The sequence below is a fragment of the Chiroxiphia lanceolata genome, chromosome 2 (assembly GCF_009829145.1).
Source record: "Chiroxiphia lanceolata isolate bChiLan1 chromosome 2, bChiLan1.pri, whole genome shotgun sequence".
Classification (NCBI taxonomy): Eukaryota; Metazoa; Chordata; class Aves; order Passeriformes; family Pipridae; genus Chiroxiphia; species Chiroxiphia lanceolata.
Window position 1 is genome coordinate 90,482,207 of NC_045638.1, and position 23,020 is coordinate 90,505,226.

Consider the following 23,020-nt stretch of genomic DNA (forward strand, 5'->3'; position numbering starts at 1 on the left):
GTTGGTTTTTTTTTCTTGCCTGTCTACTTGTCAGGTGGAGAAGTCTTGACAACAATTCTCAAATCCTTATTTTGAGTATAATGTTCTGATTCTTGTTTTTCCTCTCTCCTTTAGAGATTTATAAACTATCATGACATTTTTTACTTTTCCTCAGCATTAATTTAAAAAATAAAGAATACAAACCAATGTAAATTCTTCTGGAAGGTTTGACTACCTTTCTAGAGAGCATATCCACAATTAGCAGTTTCTAAGAAACTGATTTTACTGCTTATTTTTCTTCACTCATTCTAGACCAATGTTATAATCTCTTTGGAATTCTGTGTAATTCTTGCTCTGCAGGACAATCCTTGCAAATAATTCTCCAATAGCAAACACTACCTGTATTGCAATCCAGTCTTCAGAGTGTAATTCTGAGTTTAAAGAAAAAAAAAAGTAAATTTGTTTTGAGGTTTCTGTTGGTTTTTTTGTTTGTTTGTTTGTTTGGGGTTTTTGTATGTTTGGGTTTGTTTGGGTTTTGGGTGTTGTTTGTTTTCTGGGTTTTTTTACTTTGGTTTTTTGGGGGTGGTTGGTTTTGGTTTTTTTTTTTTTTTCAGATAAGTGAAAAAAGCAGAAAGAATAAAGAACCAAGGGCTGAGTTATGCTGGAATTCCTCAGGGAGAGGTTGCCTGAGAAACTGATCTCATTTGAGATAAAAAGCCTAATAGGAGGGAAGAACTAACAAGAGAAAAAATAATGGGAGAGGAAAGGGCTCCAAAGATGTCTGTGTCTCAAGTGGATTGAATTGTTGGTATTGTTTATCTGGTGGGGCCATCAAGACTCCAAATAGTTTGATGGAGAAATGGTTTCTGTCATCAAAAACAACTTTCAGAGGTGCTCAGGTACAGAAGAAGCAACCATGAATAAACTGCATCTACACTAAGGAGCTTGCATATTGTTTGCATAATGGTGCAGAATATTAAAATATGATTTTTCATTCTTCATGCACTACCTTAGGTTTTAAGGACTAGGCATGTCTGTCTTCAAAATGGTACAATGTCCCCATTTGCCTTGATTTAAGTCTAGAAGTTGTTTCTATTCTTGTTTAGTAGGAAATTATAAATATCAAATGTATGTGTATCTTGGAATTTTTTTTAACATGTGGATTTACCACTCTTTGCTTTCAGTCCTGAATTACATGCAAAGGTTTAGCAAGGTAGATCAATTTTCCTTTTAGTGGATCATTCCTATTTTAATTATTGTTGTTTATTTGTTTGCCCACTCTAAGTCTTATCTCTCAACATTGGTTTCTGGGAACTATTTAAGTTCTCCCTGTAAGATGATAACTTTTGAGACAAAAACCTTTTCCTTTGCAAGTGCTGTTTCATATTGGACTATAAATGACTGCTGAATTTATCTATTTGTATTAAGGATTGCTGCATTTTAGAGTGGATGAAAGGATTTCACATTATCTGCTGGTGATCTCAGGATAGATCAAAAATACACAGGTGTCCATGTCACCTCTCAACTTCTCATGGAGAATCACAGGCAATATCTCACTCCAAAGACACAATGATACCTGTGTATCATTGGGATAGGATTTTTGTAAGAGATTACAAGAATATTTCAGGTTTGTTTGAGGTTCTGGTCAGTCAGAATGTCTTGGCATGTTATTGCCAAGGGCTGAGGCATATTTTCTGCCACTCTAGGTGTGTTTACTCATCTCTTTCATGCTTTTCTTCAATCCACAGAGAGCTCTTCTAGAGAAGAAGCAGAGGAAGAAACGTCTTGATCCATTGATGGTACAGCCAAATCCTGAGGCAAAGCTGCGCAGGTCAAAGCCCAAAGGGTGTGAGGAGCAGACTCCTTTAGTAGAAACTCCTACCCCTGTCCACAGTGATGTTGTTTTACATGGTGAGTAATCAACCTAATTGCAACCATGTTCCCCAGAGTGCCAGTACATGCATTATATGTCACAGATGGGCACCTACGTTGCTGTGGTAGTGGCCAAGTGATAAACAAGATTGATTTCATAACTTTCTATGTACAGAAGTAGAATTCTAGTACAGTATGGTTGAGCAAGACTAAACTGCAAAAGCAAACAAAAACCTCACCTTGAATTTTTCTGACAGCTGGAAATCTTCATGTGCCCTTGAGTAATCTCTCCCTTGTGTTAGGCTAGAAGAACTGTAGAAATGAGCTAGGAATGTCTACAAAGGTAGGGAGATACAAATCCAAATTAAGAAAAAATCTTTTGAAGCTGTAGGACAAAGAAAAGAAAATAATTCAGTAGTGACTGCTTGTACTTTTCCTTATGTTGTCATGGCGTACTCTGTCTCAAGATTGCATATGACTGAAAGAGAAAAGCAAAAAAAAAAAGTGTTATAAATACTGAATTAGGTTCTTAATTGGTTTTCTGTGGGCTTCAGTGAGACAACTGAAACATGACAAACAAGCTATAGTGGTCCACAAAGTCAAAAGCACAAAGTGGTATCAGGGCCAAAGGCAATAACTTGGTGGTCTCAAAACAGTAAAAAATTACAGTAAAATAATGACCATTCTTTTAGAAGTAGAAAGAAATACAGTATTGAGAGCCTTAAGACTCCCTTGTCACAGGGAGGAAAAAAGAGCAGCAATGAAATCCTTACACTTCAGTGGAAATGTCAGGAAATTGTTTATGAGAGCCAGGATCCCATCAGCCTATCAAAAAAGTAACAGGAAACATTCTAAGTCTTTGAGATGCATGCTATTGCAGGATTTTATAATGCAAACATTGTAGTAATAACAAATTAATATGCAGAGTAGAATTTTAAAGACCCAAACAAACCAGTATTAATGGCTTTGAAGATCACATTTGGAACTATGCTGTCCTCTCTCTCTTGAATATTTTTCTCATTCTCCAGATGTCTTTCAGAATCATAGGATGGGGAGGAAAGTGGTGATGTGGATAGTGGCATTTATGTGTTTAAAATCAAGTATAACAAAGCTTGTATTAAAGGACGCTTTCAAGTCAAAAAGAGAGTGAGAGAAAAGATTGCTATAACTTCTAAGGTAGGAATGTTTGATAATACTGAAATGAAAACTAACTGCTCACTTACTAGCTTCAGTAGTTCTGAGGCTTCTTCAGTGCAAACAAATACTGTTAAGAAGAGATAACAGGAGTAAACATGTCAGAAATATGATGACTAGATAAAGCAGTAAAGTTTTAAGAAGGAAAACAGTAGGAAAGTAAGAAATCCAAAGCCGGAACTTACATACTGTGTGCTACACAAATGCATATTAAGTATTATGCCAGACCCTGCCATCAAGATGTCTCCACCAGTTACAAAGTGTGGTGCACAGCTCTGTTGCATGTTCAAACATGGAAATTTCATTTCTAACAGAAAGATAGGGGGCGTCCATTTACAGTTTTTTCTGCCCGTGGCTGTAAATATTTTTATCAAATTGATTTGTGACATTCACTGTGGAGCCCTCACTTACTGGCACAGGAGCAAACAATGAATGTGAAGGAAAAGAAAACAGAGTAGTTGCCTGTAAATAAATTGAAGGGTAGCAATGTGCATGATAAATACAACTTGTTTTAATTGTTTTAGCCCTCAGAAAAAGGTAGATACAACCATTCTATTTATATAGGGAGAAACTGATGCTTGGTGTGTTTAAAGTAATAGGCAGTCTGTACCAGAGTTAGGCCTGACTTCTCCCAAGTCTTCTGACAAAAATTGAACAAATATACTTCAGTACTTTAAAGGGATGTTTGAGCAGGGGAAGGTGAAAAGAGCCACGATCCTGGGATGCGTCCTTAGCTGTAAAAATTAATTTTTATATTTCTGTTTCATTTTGGCTTGCAGGCATTGATGGACCAGCTGCTTTCCTGAAATCAGAAGTGCAAGATTTGGGGACCAAGCTTCAAGCTCTCTCTGCTGGATCTACTGAAACAGAAGAAAATGCAGATAAGGAAAATGATGGAGAGGCTCTAACAGACACAGCAGGCAAGCCAGATCTGCAAGAAATCTTACAGAAACGAGGTAAGAGTTAATAATTGGCAAATATCTTTTCAGGACTCTTTTACTTTTATGATGTTTTTCAGTATCATTAAGAAACCTAAAAAATATGAGGAATCATGAAGTAAGCATCCACAGGATATCACTTTTAAATGCACAGCTAGTAGATGCTTCATGTGGAAATGCAGTACTGTAGTTCCTTCTTGTGACATGAATTGGAATATACCATTTATGTTTAAGAGTTTATCAGTGTGCTGTATAATTTCTGGCCTTTCCAAGGAAGTAGCTGACAAAACGCTATACTTTAGATTTTGCTAAAATTTGGGATATTTTTATTCCAGATATGTTATATCTGGATAAGATGCTTGAATACTTTCACACCAGCAGAAATATCTATAGCCAGTAAATGCTGTAATTTAATTCTTTAGGACACTAACAGAAAAGGTGTTTTTTCTGAGTCAGAGGTTGTCACAATCAAGGGTTTTAGAGTTTCATATTCAATAGTTTGTCTCAGTCTGAAGAGACTGGAATGTTTGCTAAAGAGGATGAGTTATGAGATAGACCAAACTTCTCTCTCTCAGCAATTGTAAATTCAAAATTAAGGGCCTTTAATCGAGGAAGTGTGGAAAAAACAGAAGAAATAACAATCCTTTATTAAAAGATATATGTATATTGGCAAAAACAGTAACAGAACACAAAAAAAACCTAGACAGTAGTCCTGTACCCAAAAGACCCCTTCAAACTAAAGAAAAAACCCAACACCAAACCCTGAATGAACACTTCTGTCCTTTAGCGCAGTCCTAGTCATGGCCAGCAGGGGGCGCTGTTGGCTCTCTGGAGGTGCAGAGCCTGCGGTTCTCTGTGGTGGCCGGCAGGGGGCGCTGTTGGGCTCTGTCACCAGGCGAGGAGGGGCTGGTTGTTCTGAGCTGAGGGTGCTCCAAGGCTCTCCCCTTCTCTCCCGGCGAGCACACACCTCTCCCATGAAAAACCCAGGAGATCCCAGCTGGAGTCACGAGGCAGTAGCGGGGCAAGGCCAGTGGTCAGGCCTCACCAGGACGAAAGAACCAGAAAGACTGGCTCCCAGGCTTTTCCTCCAGAAATGCCCGGACACAGTCCCTGTCTCTCCTCCCTCCATCTGACCTCTCCTCCCTAAGAGCGGCCAGCCACCCCCAAAATCTCAAACTCCAGCCTTTGAATGGGCCATTAGCTAGAAATGCAGCTCTGCTGGCTATCCCTTTTGTAAAGCTCATAACCTCCCCTTCCCATTCCAAACTCTGTTTTTCTTACAGTGAAGCAGGGAAAGAAAAATTCACCTCTCAGATTTATAACCTGTAACATTATCCACCCCTAATTTTTCTTTCCCATGCTTTCACACTTTATCAGATTAAGTCTTTGAACTTCATACGTACATGCATTATTCTAACTATGTATACATCTACTAATAGGTAGATACAAATACAGATACAGATACAGAGTTACATACAGATGCAAATACACAGGTACAGCCAGTTCACCCGTAAATAAGGTCTCCTTGAGGTATACACCGGGTTTCTCCATCTTCCTGCATCACCCACCAGGTGCAACCGGTCCCTTGGGCAAAAACAATCCCATGAATGGGTTTGCTTTTGCTCGAGGCAGGGTTAATCCAAACCTTTTTACCGAACATACCTCTCGTGAATCACTGGGACCTTGTGGAAATTGTTTCCCTCAATCCTCTCTTTCAACCCTGTAGTTAATTCCTTGAGCTCATTAATCACTGTCTCTACCGTGGAGATGCGGGCCTGTAGTGGTCCTTCGATCATACTGTCGTACAACTGAAGTTTATTTATTACAGACATCACTGGCTCCCGCTTCTCCCCAGCCTGCAAGGATGTCAGGTAACCTTTATGTGTGGACGGCCCCATACGTGTGAAGCTCCACCACATCTGTGGTGTACACTTAACCTTGTCAGGATCGTTGGTAGGTTGCCCATCCCCTCCAAATAATACTTCCAGCAGTGCCATTTCCCTCAGACGTAGGATCCCTTCTTCTATGGTCTTCCAGCCCGTGGTATAATCATCTGCCTGCAAGGAATCTCTGTAGGTGAACCTCTCCCTCACACCATCCAAAAGCCGTGCCCAGAGGGACAGGGACTTCAATTCCCTCACAAACGCCTCCTCAATACCCACATCCTGGGCAATGGACCTCAAGAACCTCGCTTCACTTCCGTCAAGGTTTATGGCATCACCTGCAGAGTCCCAAACTCGGATCATCCAGGCCAGAACGGGCTCATTCGGACGACGAGCAACGTCTGTCCGTAAGCTCCGGAGGTTGTTATACGATAAAGACTCAGTGATGATTTCTGGCTCTGGAGCAGTCACCTGTGAGGATCCTGCCTCCCCATCATCGTCAACTGGGCGAACTGATTTGGCTTTATATTTCTTCTTCTGGATGGGGACAACTTCCGTTGGCTTGGTCTGCCCCTTTGATTTGGCCTTATCCTGAGTCACCTTGGTATTAGGCATTTTGTTTTCATCTTTTCCTTTCCCCTGGAAGTGCTGCACCATACCGAGCAACTTCCGGTAGGCAATGGCCAAAGCCCCACATGCAGCTGCCAACTGCCTCTCCATGGATCCATCACGGCCTCTCTCCCTCACGGCTTTCATTATTTTTGTAGGGTTCAGGAGTTGTTCAAGGGTGAGCTTCCATGTTATGGGAGCTGAGCAACTTTCTAAGAATTTACCCATGTCCTCCCATAACCCGTGCCACTCGAGGTTTTCCACCCCTGGGGCAGGCTCCTGGACGCCTTCTTGGTAATTCTTGACCTTGGCTGTGTATATTAGGTATACTATAATGGCACAAACTAGGATAGAGAGCCCAACAAGTAAAATGTCTCTGACATCTAAAGAGGATTTGAACTTCCCAGAGGCCATTGTATTGTATCCAAAAAGAAACTGAATAAAGGGTTGGGCGAATACATTCTCCTGTGTTTCTCCATAGGAATGGGTGCTATTATCCTTAAAACCCCAGAGGAAACAGCTTAGGCTAGAACAGTAGTGCATCCTTGAGAACATATTCTGGATGAAAATCACAGGTGCTGAGTTTGCCGTATCATAAATCCAATGCACAAACTCAAAGGTACTTATCGCAATGACAGTACTAGTATCTGAACTGAAACACATTGACAGGTGTGACAGATATCTTGGCATGGTTATATGCCAGAGGAAAGCAACAACCCCTAACATCATGGTGCGTACAGGTTCAAAACGCGTGTCAATCACACAAGTGGTTCAAAATGCGCGCAACTCACACAAAGGGTAGTTATTCTTTTTCCACCTTTCCTCTTTCCAGGCCCCACCCACGTTGGGTGCGAAAAATGTCTCAGTCTGAAGAGACTGGAATGTTTGCTAAAGAGGATGAGTTATGAGATAGACCAAACTTCTCTCTCTCAGCAGTTGTAAATTCAAAATTAAGGGGCTTTAATCGAGGAAGGGTGGAAAAAACAGAAGAAATAACAGCCCTTTATTAAAAGATATATGTATATTGGCAAAAACAGTAACAGAACACAGAAAAAACCTAGACAGTAGTCCTGTACCCAAAAGTCCCCTTCAAACTAAAGAAAAAACCCAACACCAAACCCTGAATGAACACTTCTGTCCTTTAGCGCAGTCCTAGTCATGGCCAGCAGGGGGCGCTGTTGGCTCTCTGGAGGTGCAGAGCCTGCGGTTCTCTGTGGTGGCCGGCAGGGGGCGCTGTTGGGCTCTGTCACCAGGCGAGGAGGGGCTGGTTGTTCTGAGCTGAGGGTGCTCCGAGGCTCTCCCCTTCTCTCCCGGCGAGCACACACCTCTCCCATGAAAAACCCAGGAGATCCCGGCTGGAGTCACGAGGCAGTGGCGGTGTAAGGCCGGTGGTCAGGCCTCACAAGACGAAAGAACCAGAAAGACTGGCTCCCAGGCTTTTCCTCCAGAAATGCCCGGACACGTCCCTGTCTCCGTCCCGGCGAGAGAACTTAGCCGTCTGACCTCTCCTCCCTAAGACCGGCCAGCTCCCCCCAAAATCTCACACTCCAGCCTTTGAATGGGCCATTACCTAGGAATGCAACTCTGCTGGCTATCCCTTTTGTAAAGCTCATAACCTCCCCTTCCCCCTTCCCATTCCAAACTCTGTTTTTCTTACAGTGAAGCAGGGGAAGAAAAATTCACTTCTCAGGTTTATAACCTATAACATAGTTATATCCCATTAAGTAGTTTCCTAGTGGAGTGTCAAGCTCTGTCTGCCAAGTATCTTAAGTTGCTGCCAGTACTACAGGAAGCCTTTTTTTGTTGTATGCAGCCTAACCACTTTGCAGCAAAATATTGGCTAGCATTTAATATAGTACCTGGCTTGTTTTCGTTTTGCAGAGCTTGTCTCCCAGAATGTTTCCAATACACTTTATGTATTGAGATACTACCGTATACAGTACTCCCATCCAGTTGTCAGATGCCACAGCTGCTTACCTATGGATAACAACATTACACAAGAGTTAGGAAAGGAAGCAGAAGAGAATATCCAGTAACTTCAAGGGAAACTAGTGGAGGTAGAATATAAACAGTGAATTTTGAAATTGGCTGGAGTACTAGGGTTAACGCCTTTCCTCTTCCCAAACGTCTTTTGGGAAGTTTACTGACAGGTTGTTAAGACTAGATTTTTCTGTTTTATCTGAGACTTCCAGCAGTGCTCCTTCTATGCAGTGCCATGTTGGAGCACTGTTATAACATTGTCTCTCAGAAAATAAGTCAGCTTAGCAGACCGAATGTGTTCATTTTCTATAATGCTTTATGTGCTTTTCCATTCTACAGCCAAATTAAATAATGGAATAAAAGAACAAAATGGTGCAGTTCCAAGGGGAAGGAAACACCAGTGATATGTACAGAAGCTCTTTATAAATGCTGTAATAAATCCAGAGTTATTTTAGTTACATACCTACAGTCAACTCTGTGTAACTGTGCTTAGGTTAAGATTTAATTAATAAATCCTGGAACTACTTAGTTTGTGCTTCTATTTTAAAAATCAATTTGTTAATATTGTTCATGAGACCTGAGTTATATTGGTACTGATGTAAGAACAGGAGGGACTGTTACTGAAAAATTGATATACTCCATTTAACTGTGTATAAGACTAAGGGGAAATAATAGAGGATGTAAACTGTACAGAGTCTAATTTACAGGATAGGTGTCAGCATATTGATCTGGATTTACTTTTTTTTTATTGTTCTTAAGACATGGAGGACTTCTTTGCATGAAAATAGGCAAAATCAATTCAATGACAACATGTACTAAAGCAATATGTTACATCATGTAATATCATGTGAAATATGTATTATTAAAGGCCTGACAGCTGCTCAATCATCTGCACAGTGACAGCTGCAAAATATCACTATGGATTTGAATTACAAGGCTCAGGAAGCAATATAGCACATAAAGAAAATCAACAGTTGAAACAACAGAAATTAATTAAGAGTGAATAGCTATTCAAGAGTCATATATGAATTAGTGGTGCCATGAACCTTCTTTCAGAGATTACATGCTTGATCTTGTATTTTGACAGGAATTTCAGACAGTCTGAATTTTGATGAGGAGGACACAGAAGAGGAAGAAGCTAGTAAAAAACCAGCATCTCATTCACCACACCCTGAATCTGAGAGGCCTAGTTCTGCATCCAGTGAGAAATCTTTCACAGTAAGTGTCTTGAAATCCATTTCTAATAAGCGCTGGGCACATGCTTGGTTTTAGTACTAGCCCCTTGATCAATGGGTTAAAATACAGTAGTTGCAGCTATGGTAACCAGCATATTAATCCCTGAAAGCAGAGGAAGGTAGTGATTGTTAGGCTATCTGACTGAAGGGCTGTTGAGTTAAACACAAAGACCTAGCAGTGATCAAAGGAACAATAGTGGGTGGAGAATCCCAAATTCTGCTCTAATCAGTGAAGATGGGAACACAGTGAATCAGCACTATGACCCTCAAAGGAGACAGATTGGGCCATTGTCTCTGGTGCAAAATCCACCAAAATGACTCAGAGAAGCTCTGAAATGCCATGCAAACTTAAAAGGGATCATTTCCTGAAGGATTGTAGCATTTATTGTTGGATGCAAGGGGAACAGAATTTTGGGATTGAGCAGAGTGGTAGGATTGGACAAAGTTTTTATGGAGTGTTTAGGGAAAGGAATTTAAGAGGGAAAAGAGAGGTGTCAAGGTGGATTAGGGAGTAATAAGCATGGGAAAACAGGGATTAAAGGGTGTAAAAGGCATCAGATGCATGTAAACAGCTGCAAGACAATGTGCTTGTCTGCCCAAGTCTTGTGCCTGATTATGATAGTGTGTCCCACTATCTTCTAAGATTCCATTCCTATTTCTTGTGTGTGTGCTTGAGGTATATATACATACATATGTTGACAAATTATATGCTGTACTAGCCAGTGAGTTGGAAGAGACCAGCATGAGGAAGACCCAGGGTCTGAGCTAACTCAGACCAGATAAAGACCACAGGGTTTGGGCATGAATGCTGGACACCCTTGAAAGTCCATGGTACTATTGGAAAGACCTCTTTGAGTATATTTACGAGGTGACTATGTATTTGCTGTGTCACACTAGTGGGGAGTAGTACAAGTGTTCAGGGTGTCAGATAATTGGGAGTCTGGGCTGTGGGTGCAAACTGCTGGAAATACGGGGTGGGGGTGCTGGAGGTGGGAGAGGGTGAGAGCCACTAGTGAATTTCAAGTCTATGTGTGTGTGTCTGTGCTTATTGACTCAGGCTTCCTTCTGGCTGTAGCTGGAAACAGGGATAAAGCTGCAACTTCATCTCCAAGGCCCAGTAAAGGAGGAATCTCTTAGGTGCTACAATTCACAAGATCCAGCTACCTAAAGAAAAAATTACCTTAATGACCTGTACCAGATTTTCATTAGAATTTCAATTCCTTTGGTGACCATAACTTGCATCCTCACTGTACACATTGTTCTAAGGCTCTTCCAACATTTAGTTGATGTGGTTCCACCAGCAGCTTACTCCATTTCTGCTACTGTTCTGAACCAACATAATCTCAGTGCTCATTTCAGTCACAGAATTTCCAGCCTGTCTTACTGCAGCATCCATCAGTCCAGCTTTTATCGTACTGCGTTATTTTCCAGAGTCTGAAGTTCTAAAAGCAGAGAGGCTCTTTGCTTAGAATATTTACAGCATCTCACCCTGTCCTCCCCTTCCTAGAAATTCACTTATGCCTGGTTAACAGGTACTTTTCTCCATTCCCCTTGGAGGGTTAGTCTTTTCTCGGAGTAAAAGTCTTCAGCCATTTTCTTCAGAGAAACACAGGTGGTAGCTTGTTTAACCTTCCTTTCCCCAGTATCTTCTGGGTATGATAACTTGTATTTCAACAAACTTTTATTTTCTTGGGGAATACCAGAGTCTCTAGTCGGATATTAATTTGCTAATATGATGCTTCTTCCCACAGGAAACAGGTGCTTCCTGTAGTCCCTCCCCTCAGGCAGATGCACAGCTGGGAGAAGTAGAGAACTTGGAGGATTTTGCATTACGCCCCGCACCCCGTGGTATTAGTGTCAAGTGTCGAATCACTAGAGATAAGAAGGGAATGGACCGGGGCCTCTTCCCTACTTACTACATGCATCTGGAAAGGGATGACAACAGAAAGGTATTGGAAACAGTACGCATTCTTGGCTGTTATACTCCTACCACATAATATTTTTGGTGCAAGGGAGGGCTTCTGGTAAGAAACCAGTAGCTGAGGAAAGCCATCATGTAGTTGAGGACGGCTTATATTTGGCCAGGGCACTAAGAGGGAATTAGCAGGTTTAAAGGCCATAATACAATGAAAAATGAAATTTAAAAAGTATAAAAATGTTAAATGTTAAAAAAGGAGCAAGAAGACTGAGCTGCTCCAGAAGAAAAGGAGGGAAGACTAGAAAGGACAGTTCTGTTAAATTGAGACTGCTGAGTGAGCTGATTGGAGGAATAGGGTTTCAGGGTGTGCACTTTGGAAGAGATCAAAATTGTGGAGACAGTAATATTGGCATGGAACAAAAAGGGGAATGGATATGGAAAATGAAGAGATAACAGTTTGGATAGCAATGCCTAGCAATGCCTGTGCATTCTTACAAAGCACCAGTCTTGATCAAAATTTTGTATTTCCAGACATTCCTTCTTGCAGGGAGAAAAAGAAAGAAGAGCAAAACATCGAATTACCTCATATCAGTTGACCCAACTGATTTATCCCGGAAAGGGGAAAGTTTCATTGGAAAACTCAGGTGAGGATCACTGATGAAAACTATAGACAGGCGAGATAGGATTTTCCCTTTATTTGTGTTGTGGTTTTGGCTGGCAGTCTGGTATCGATTCAGAGGGAATGAGCTTGTATCGTTCTGCTGAATGTAGTCTGTATCGACTTGGGTTGGCAGCCTTCTTCAGCATTACCATTCACTGTGGCAATTCAGAGAAGAAATTCTGTCTAAATGCTTTTCCAGGATAGGTTACAGGCTTAGTTCACTGTGGGCACGACATGGAAGCTCCTTACTGAGCTGGCAATAGGAAGATTCAGATGGCAGGAGATACATGTTTTCGCTGTGCTGTACCAATACCTTCAGAAGAGGACAAAACTTTCCACTGATGCCTCTTTCTCTGTTTTTCCATAACCTGACATTAGGTCAAACCTCATGGGAACTAAATTTACAGTGTATGACCATGGAGTTAACCCAATCAAGGCACAAAGTCTAGTGGAAAAGGCTCATACAAGACAGGAACTTGCAGCTATTTGTTATGTAAGTACTGCCTTTCTCTTTTTGCCCCTTTCTTCTTTGTGCCTGGTTACCGAGGAAATGGGGCTTACAAAATTGTGCTTCTGTCAGCCTCCCCCACTTAACTTTGGAAGCAAGTGACCAATTTCAACCAGATACAACAAAGGGCAGAGGCCTCAAAAGATAAATTCTTGAGAATTTAATGAAAAAAAAAAAAAATCAGTGCCAGAAATCTGGGAGGGAGAAAGACCCAAACTAACATCCTGATGACCTTCTTACCTGGCCTATTGTTCAGTGTGTGGCCAGTCAGCGTACCATTTACATGAGCCAGCCACAGCATGAACTGCCCCTTGCCCAGCTGGTGTCTGGTGGACACTGAGAAGGAACTGGGAGTATCCTGTGAAGTAGAATTATTTTTTTAAAAACCAAAGGCATTTGAGGATAGGAGAGACCTGGTATTACTTCTAGAGCAGCTTGTTGTTGATAAGGATGTGGTTCTAGGGAAATCATACTTTGTTAGCTCTGTCCTAGAGATATTGTCTTCGCAATTTGTGAATCACCTCAGGCAAGGCTTCAGAGTGAGGAGACACTCGAGGACACTCTAGAATTATGTGAGGGTTCTCATGTTACATTGTTTCATGTTCCAGTCCTACAGTTTGAGTAAAATTTGAGGTTCTCTACGAAATGATGGCTGCCAAGTGGAAGGATTTTTACTTTTCTCACTGGTATGGCAGCAGAAATTTAAAGATGCATTAGCCTACTGGAGCATTATCTTGATTTTTTTGTTTTTGCTGTTGATCTCAATGGCACTCGGGGGGAAAAGAATTGATGTGATAATTGCAGTATTGTCCTGTTTACGGAAAAATTACTGGATATTTTCTTTGTATACAGTATTCTTCAATTCCCTACCTAGTTGAATGCAAGCAAGGTGTTAAAATGAGCACAGCAGTTAATATTAAGTCAGCTTTTCAAAATTTTGAACTTATCTGCAAGAAGTTTGTAAAGTTTATATATGAATCGAATCAGTACCCTCATTCTTTTATGTGCCCTTAGATTTTCTGAAGTGAAATAATAGAGGGTGCAATCCAGAGACCTTTGTCTGTGTCTGCAAAATCCACTAGCATGTTAGAAGAAGCTGTATCACTTCTATCAATCAGTTTGGTACTTCTGAAAGACTCTGGCTTTTTAATTGGTCTTTGGGAATTTTAAAGGTTAGCACTGATATTGTTACTGAACACTTTAAATGGACCATTGGATTTTGACTGACATTATTAAGTGTATGATTTGAGAATACCAGATCTTTTTTTCTTTGCTTTTTGTACTTGGAGCAGTCTCCTGCAGTACTCTGGAAAAATCTGCTTGACTTGAAGTTTGGATAGATGCTGAATACTTCCCTTTCTGGGTCTGTTCTTAATCATTTACAAAACAGCATGATTTGAGAGAAAATTGTAGGCATTCTCTTGAACACAAATAACAGCACAGAAGAAGAATGTTTGTTTATTGTTCAGGAACATTTTAGACTAACTGGTAATACAGAGATAACATAAACTCAGGTCAAAGATATTTGCCTTTTATCATACTTACGGCTTATTAACTAGCAAGATTTCAGCACATTATTGCTTCACATGCAAAAACTTATGCCTGGAAATTGCACTTGTCTGATTTTGTTATAAATGTTTCAGTGGGATAACAGATTGCTCTAAATTAGTTAATACCATATATGTCTTATAATGGTGTTCTCTAAATGAGAGAGAAAGCAGTTCTCAGTGATTAAACACAGTTGGAGTTATTTAACTGCTACTACAGTTGTAGCCAGCAAAACTCTAAGAACTAGTAAAAATGTGGACACAAGTTCAGTTTTGCTGTCTTTACTTCTTTGAGATGTATATCATTTACTGAAAATAATGTCTTTCCTTGTCTTTCAGGAAACCAACATCTTAGGATTCAAGGGTCCCAGAAAAATGTCTGTGATCATTCCAGGAATGAATATGAATCATAAACGAATTCCAATCCGTCCACGAAATGTGAGTTATGGAGTTCGGTCATGTTTCAGGTTGGAGGAAGAGGTTAAAACTTCCCTGTAGAGGTGTGAGTGTTGCTAATAATCAGGGTTTAGAGCAAGGTTGTTAGTAGCCTGGGGTTTAGTAAGTCTCATGGAGAGTAAATACAATGTAGCCTAAATGTGTTGATTAATTCGTTCTTGCCTTTTACCTAACCTGTATCCTTCTGAATAGTGTTTGTATCCTTACCTGTCCTTTGGTCAGACTAAATATTATTTACTTATCTGTATGTTGTTGCTCCCAGGAGCTTGCATTCTGGGCCAGGATATGAATTGCAACCGATAGGTAACAGGTAGATACCCTGGTAGGCTGGTGTAATAGCAAGAGAGTAAACACGTTTTTGATCAGAATGCTGTCAGTTCTTTGTAGGAGTCACAGAAAAGGAGGATTCTTTAAGAAGAAAGAAGGATGAGAAGGATGAAGTTTTGTCATGACTATTTAGTGGGTATTTCTCATACATGTGCTGGACAATATAGCTAAAAGCTTACAGAACTGTATCTGAAGATATATTAAGGTGTATGATAAAAAACATTTGGTTCCCTTAATGTGGGTTTTATGCTTGATGTGATAGAAGAATAAAAGGCAGAAAGAACAGATGCTAAGACATGGCCAGTATTTTAGGCTAGAAAATGGGTTTTGTAGCCATGTTGTGAGTAGATATGAGTAGGAGAAGAATGAATTTCTTGATATCAGAATAAAAAATCTTCAAGAATGGAAATTCAGACTCATGAGAGCCTGGAAAAGAGATTTAATTTTGCAAATGGGCAGGAAAATTGTGTCTGTTTGTGGACATTTATTCATTGTCTTTCAATTGGTATTGTCATCTCCCCCATCAGTACAGTAATGATTCCATCGCCCTGCCTTTATTTTTCTCCTCTGTTTTCCCAACTGTTTTGCTATCAGACAAGCATACTGACAGTGGACAAGGCTGAAACACAAAGCTGTTCTGGAAAGTTGGCAAAGCTTTCAGTGTAGAGGTTTGACTCTGTTTTTATCGTTTCTTTTCTGTAATGTAATGCCACTAAGAAATACTGCCCCCACTTCAAAGGAAGAAAAATTGTGCCTAAATGCACTGTGTTGGTGCCAGTACTCAATCATTTTTGCATCTTTAAACAGTAAATAAAGGTAAATTCAAAGATATAAAGTAACTAAACCGAACAGTAAGTTTCATTTACATTATCCTCAAAAATCCATTATTGAATCTGTATACAATACTAGCCCTATCAGTCAGACCTAAGCAACAGGTTGTTTTCTGAGCATTTTTTCCTGTTAGTAATTTCAGCTTGGATTTTTTCTCTTAGTATATATTATTTCAGTTCAGATTTTATTTGTTGCAGAACTTTGAAAATTATACGTCATGTTTCACTACAACTTGAACCTCTTTGTAATTAATTGTTTGTCAAATTTAATGGACTGGTTTACTTCCTTTTTGTATCTTCCTTGTTTTGTTTATCTCTCTTTCATATTGTGCATCACTTGTTAGATCCAATAGGATGAGATTTAACCTTGCAGCCTGCTGCAGCCTTCGGACTTGGTACTGAATCACCTCAGGGCCTGGCACTATGCAGTTAGTTGTAGATTATTTTATTTTAAAGTTCAGAATGTTAGAAATGTAAGCTGGATGCAACAGGATCAGAGAAAGCTTATGAGACTCAGAAGGGATTCCTGTCAGCAGGATGGCAGTCATCTGTGACCTGTGAATTGCTCCCTTTCCTGTACACACACATTTCCTTCTCTCTCATTCTTTTTGCTTTTTTGGAATGGAAATACGGTGATAGCCTATTGAGTGGAAAAAATGCTTGGACTGGGAATCTGTGAAAGTATCTTCCTGGTTCTTACAGGAAATTTTCAGTAGGACTGAGTTTAAGTGCTGTCATTGTGTTTCATTAAACAGGGAATGGCCCTCAAGTGACAGTGCATACACGAGAGGCGATACTCAAAAGCGGAGCAATTCCGAATCTGATAAATATATTTCTTTCTTCTGAACAGGAACATGAGGGTCTGCTGTCAAAATGGCAAAACAAAAATTTGGAGAACCTCATTGAGTTGCACAACAAGGCTCCAGTCTGGAATGATGATACTCAGTCCTATGTTTTGAACTTCCATGGGAGAGTCACTCAGGCCTCAGTGAAGAACTTTCAGATTGTCCATGACAATGACCGTAAGAATCTGATGGAGAGTGTGTGGGACTTACTTGAACAGGGAGAACCCAATTCATTTCATGAGGGTTGGGAGGAATAGGACATGCTTCCTGGAGAAGGGAAACTGGGTGAAGGAATTTAGCTCAGGATTACTGGGGACTTGCAAGCTGTTGAGAAAATTATGTAAGGCCTCCTTCTTTCTGGGGTGGGTGCAGACACTGCTCTCCATTGCTGTAGCAAGGGAGGGTGCGAATACAAACTTCCTGAAGAGAAGGAAAAGGATTAATACAACACTTTCAGCCTAGCAAAAGAGTGGTTTGAGCTTTGGATCTGAGAAGAAAAGTAATCTCTAGAACAGCACACTAACTCTAGAGAACAGATTTCAAGGCCACTCTGGTGGGAAAGGACGGAAACACCAACCAAATATATTTGGGACTGCCAGACGAGTGGGTTTTTGTTTGTGGTTGGGTTTTTTGATTTGTGGTGGTTTTTTGGGTTGGTTGTGTTTGGTTGGGTTTTGTTTTGTTTTGTTTTTATTTTGGTTTTGGAGTTTTTTGTTTATTTGATTTTTGTTTTTTTTTTCTTTTCACTTCACTGTAAAGTTGTTCATCTCTGAATCTTTTCTCCCCAGCTGACTACATTGTGATGCAGTTTGGTCGTGTGGCAGAAGATGTGTTCACTCTGGACTATAATTATCCCCTCTGTGCTCTTCAGGCCTTTGCTATTGGACTCTCCAGCTTTGACAGTAAATTGGTCTGTGAATGAGACAACAGACTTGGAACATGGAACTCACTCGCATGCTTGCATCTTGTAGGAGTTCCAGGTGTAGTAATGAAGAGCACATTGGAAGGGAAATGGAGGACAGACTTCTACAGGCTTATTAGAAAGCACATTCCAGCCCTCAGAGCATTGCGAGTGTTGGCAGTAGACCATCTTGGGAGCAGTCTCTGTATGTACTGTGGAAGAACAAGAAATATAGGTGATGGTTTTGTCATTGGTGTTGATTCTGCTTTCAGAATCTTTGTTTACAGATGCTGCATGACAGTGGGTTAAGCCTATTAATTGGAACTCCTTGCATCTAGGATAGAAAAATAATGGCTAAGTGTTCCTATCCCTTGAAACTTCCTTAAAGCCTGGAAGATGATGCTACTCATGAGTTTCTGATCAGATGAATTCAGAAAAAACGAAACAGCTGGAATAAGACATTGGCTCTAATATAACACTTTTACTCTGTTAAGGCTGATAATCCATTTCCCTTTCAGTATTCTAATTGCTCTCTATCCCTTGACCTTTTTACCAAATAAAGAACAATCAAATCTCAAACACTGCCTTTTCAGATGGTGATATTGTATTCATTGCTGCTTCTGTTAAAGAGACTGAATAGATGATAGAATCTGACTGAATTTGACAGAAGGTAGTACTGTAACAATATATAGTACTGTTCCTGAAAAGCAGTGTTGTGATTGAATTGTCTGTTGTTCATAAAATTTGTTACATTTCTAGGAATAGGTTTGTGACCAATTTCATTTTTTTAATATGAGATTATCTCAAGTCATGACATGTTAAAGTAGATTTTGTATAAATAATTTTAACCTGACTATAAGAAGGAGTTACCTCATAAAGAGATTACAGGTATTTTCAAAGGCATCAGTAAGTTTAAAGGAATTGTATCATGAGGCTTTGCAATGTGTCCTTCGAGTGTTCCATTTTTAATACTGGATGTACAATATGGAGTCTGTAGGTCACAGCATGGAACACCTCTTGATTCGTATGGCCTTAACTCATCAGAGTGGATTGCTGCACAGTGTGACATGGAGGCCTCATAGTGTACACACCTGCTGTCTGCTGAAGCAGAGAACAATCTTGCAACAATCCCATCTTGGAACAATCCTATCTTGCCTGTTTCACGGCCATTACACATATTCATAATGGTCCTGGAAAAGACCATCTTTTATTGAGACAAGAATTAGTTGTTCTCCAGCTTTGGGTATTGTCCTTGTCAGCAGACTAACTCTGTTTTAAGCTGCAAAGAGCAGATACATTGCTTTTGGTCTCTGGAGTCTTTGCAGTGGTGAATATCACTCACTCTTTCAAATTAACAAAATTTCGTGGAGACGTTTTCTGATATTGCCAGAAAAAATAATTATGGTAATCATGTGTAAACTCTGTATTTAACTGTAACTTATGAATTGATGCTGAGAAGTCCATCTCAGGTATCTCTCGGATGACCATTCTGCATTAGCTGGTGAGCCATTGTCTTGAGATGATCTCATCAGAAAAGCAGTCAGTGAAGAGAACTTGAATCCTGATGGATCTCTTTTGTGCCTTTGTGTACTTCCTGCTCATCAAGCTGGGGACCAGACCTGGCAGTGCTTTCCAGTTGTGCTCTTCTGAGGTCTTGGCTGACGGTTCTGCCTTCCTGCTACGCGTCCTGAGAAATGACGTCCATTTGTGTACCTGTCTGATTATTTTTCTGACTGGGAATGTGTGAAGGAAACTGCTTTGTGTTATTTTGGGATGACCTGAAGGTAGAATGCTAATTTCCAATTCAAGATGATTTTCTGTGTCCTCAGAAGGCCACAGTAACATCCCTTTACTCAATTAGGCCTGTCAGAAGTGGCTCTTCAAGCTATTTGTTGACATCGATGATCCCGTCGGGGCCTCTCAGTCAAATTATACAGACAGATGAACAGATTCAGTGCTCTTTATCAGATACTGTTTTACATTAATTGTATTATAACTTTTATATCTAAATGAAAATAAACTAATTTATATATTGAAAAATCCTTAATTCTAAATGAGTTTTTTGGGGGGTTGGGGTTTTTTTTAATTTATTTTATTTTTTGTAGGATTTTGCTGTCACTTCTAGGTTTTCTTTGTTCCTTCTGTACGAGATACTACCTCAATTTCTTCCCATCTTCTTGAATCTCAACTCTCTTCTTACTCTCTCTTTTCCTTTGTAATTCTCACTTCTCTTTCTTTGTAGTGTTTGGTTTTTTCCCATACTTAGAAGTCTGGGAATAAATGTAAGGTTAGTCTCTCTAATACTTCCCTCCCCTGTTACCGGGTCTTCCCCTAAAGTTCTTGGTTTCCATTTGATTCTCTCTCTAAGCTAGTTCCACTTCTCTACCCCATGTTTTTAATGTTTTTCCCAGCGTGCAGTTAAAGCATTTGAGATGGTTCTTAATGCATTTTCCTACCTTCCATCTGAACCCATTCAAGTGTTGAAGTACAATAAGATTTTTTCTGAAACAAGAACGGAAGTAATACAAGGGACGGAGGAACGTCAAGTCAAAGCAGTTATTTTTTCCTATTTCTACTGAGATATGTATAAACTTCAGTAAGTGGAGATATGGTGGATCTGATAATCAGAAACTGGCACAGCTCTCAATGTGTAAGTCCTATTCTTTCTGCTCCTCTGTTTTTCCCATCATTTTGATCTGACCCAAATTAGTCTTAGTTGGGAGAGAAACTAAGCAGGAAATACTACTGGGCATTTGTTCTTAAAGCAGTAATATTAGTTGCATACGTGCAAATGCAACATTCTTGAAATCCCAGAGAGATCTTAAAATAAAGATGGAAGCATATTAAACTGTTCAATATGAATCCTAAAGGCAGGCCTAGTGGATGGAAACAGCTCCTAGGCTGCTATGGGCTGTTTGGTTCAGAAACATAAAAGACAGGGAATGATTTCTTGCTCTTTTAGGGGTGTCTCATTCTCATTGAAGTTCTGCTGAATTTGGTAGCAGTAGGATAGGGGTTTGTTACTGTTGGCAAAGTTATTATATTATACTTTACTTAGAGTGCTCCTCTACTCGCTGGTATTAACAGCTCTCTAAATCTCTCAGTTGACATTGAATTAGGTTTCCTGTTCCTGGTACAGAAGACAAGCAAAACCTTCCCTGTGATTTGCAAGTTGAGCTAAGAGTTTGTGTATAGTCTTGTGAAATGGACCTATGGACAGATTCCTTCTTTGGCAGAGTCAGGAATCTCATCTTCTCTGCCACAGTGTCAAACTGTTGTACACAACTGCAGTTTGGAACTAGTTCAGAACTCAGAAAGACCCTTACGTTATCCTGGGGCTGAAAGCCCTGCCAGGAAAGAAGGTGGAGACCCTGTACCACTGTTAACTCTTGTACCTCTTGAACTGTACAGTCTATAGAGTTTCTGTCTTCTCATTCCATCCCTTAATGTGTTCTATATAGAATTATTATTTTCTCACTGGAAGCTGGAATTCACTTCTTTTGTCCCAAAATGGGAGAAAAAAACCAGAAGCAAACTAACTTCACCAGAATGCATTAAGGTAAAGGCTATGGTAACCATAACCGGCTCTGGTAATTTAAAGTTCAGTTTAGAGACTACATAAATGGGTGGATGTATTCCAGAGGCTGGAATTTGTGATCATTTACTTTGATTCAATTGGCATTTCCAAAGAAGGTGAACCATTGCACTGTCTGTAACAAAACAGCTGAAAATTATGAAGAAAGCAAAGGATTTTTTTTTTTTTAATGTTTAATTGAATTGAGCCTTTTATTAAAGGAAAAGTAATAGTAATTTACTATGGAAATAAAAGGCTTTATTTTATAAACTGCATAACAAAATTATTCAGATAGAATACAGATAGGTTTGGGGAATTAAGTCTCTTAAGTTTGCCCAGCTCTCTGCTTTCTGTTCTAAGGGGAATAGTTTGCTTCCACATTACCTCCGGTAAAGGAAAAAAGAAAATCAACCCACCACTAAAAAACTTGCATTCTCCTGAGTGAATTTCCATCTGCGATTGACTGGAGTCCTGCAAACAATCCGTGTGATGATTCACAGGAAGGAATACGTTTCAATTCCTTCTCTTTGAGCTGTGTTGATTTGGCAAGGAAATGGGAGCAAAACAATATGTTAGTCACATAATTACGAGACCTAGCCTAGAGTTCGCAGTGAATATGTGTGATGAGAAGTGAACTACCTTTCATATATTTTTTTAATTAAACTGCATGTTTTTAAATAGGCCATGGTAGAAGTAGTGGTTAAATCATTAGAGGGCTTTATATAACAAACAAAAACCACACAAAATAATGTCATTGAATTTTGTAACATCATCTTATTTATATTGTATGTATCAGAAAACTTTATTTATGAAATTGATGGGGTTTGCCACTTGGTTTCTGAGGCTTTAGGCCACATTTAGGACCTGATTTCAGTCTTTTCTCTGCAACTTGAAAGAGTTATGAACTTTTTTAGCTTTAGGTTCTTACCAAAACCTGAGAATTTTTTTTTTTAATACATTTCTACAATATATTGAAGTTTTAACGAAAGCCAACTATGTTATAACTCTTCGCACGTAGTTACGTGCACACTAGGCATCTCTGAAAAAGTTACCCGCTAGAGCCGTGGAAAAGTTTATTTTGCTGATGGAGCTGCGTTCCCAGAGGTGCTACTAGGATGTAGTTACATTTACTAAACTTGCTCAGCCTGGTATCAGCATTTTCTAGCGCAGCACGCTGGCACTCCTGTATGAACGGACAGGAAAAGAGCAGCTTCGACGTGAGACTGAGAAAACCCCCAGGGGACATCGCTTTGCTGGTTAGGCGAGTAGTTTGCCGCCTGGGATAACCACTCTGCCGTGTTGGGGTTGAACTGTTCGTTTCGCAGAGGCTCAGCTATGCCGAGTGGAAATCACGGCACGTCTCTAAGGGGCTTGGAAGCAGCGCTGCCGGCGGGCCGGGACCGGCTCGCAGGGATTACCCAGGGAAGCCGTGTCCTGCCCGGGCGGGCGGGAGTGTCTCCGGCACCGGAGCCCCCTCACCGGGCGCTCGGCCCATCGCCGGAGTCCCGCCCCGGCGAAAGCACCAGGCAAGCGGCGGCGTTCCCAGGGATCTTCCCCCGGCTGAGGTTGGCCCTTCGCGGCCGCAGACTCCAACTTCTCCTGCGGCCGGGCGCCGCGCCCGCTCTCGATCCCTGGAGGCGGCGGCCGCGTCCCGCCCGCTCCCGGAGCTCCCGAGCCGCCCCCTTCCCCCGCTCCCGGAGTTTCCTTCCCCCGCCCCCGCGGGCCCCTCTTCCGGCCATTGCCCGCGTTCCCTCCGCCCCGGT

At 40.6% G+C, this 23,020-nt stretch overlaps 1 protein-coding gene across 1 annotated transcript in view; it reads left to right on the top strand.

Moving 5' to 3' along the window:
• The window catches only part of TULP3 (TUB like protein 3), a 33,645-nt gene extending 15,383 nt beyond the window's left edge, over positions 1-18,262 (top strand). The window contains exons 3-11 of the mRNA XM_032679378.1: positions 1,728-1,890; positions 3,825-4,001; positions 9,543-9,673; positions 11,442-11,639; positions 12,140-12,252; positions 12,648-12,762; positions 14,664-14,762; positions 16,788-16,959; positions 17,571-18,262. Coding sequence (XP_032535269.1) covers positions 1,728-1,890; positions 3,825-4,001; positions 9,543-9,673; positions 11,442-11,639; positions 12,140-12,252; positions 12,648-12,762; positions 14,664-14,762; positions 16,788-16,959; positions 17,571-17,704 — 1,302 coding nt within the window. The 3' untranslated portion in view covers positions 17,705-18,262. The remainder of the gene's footprint in view (positions 1-1,727; positions 1,891-3,824; positions 4,002-9,542; positions 9,674-11,441; positions 11,640-12,139; positions 12,253-12,647; positions 12,763-14,663; positions 14,763-16,787; positions 16,960-17,570) is intronic.
• Positions 18,263-23,020: the final 4,758 nt, after the last annotated feature.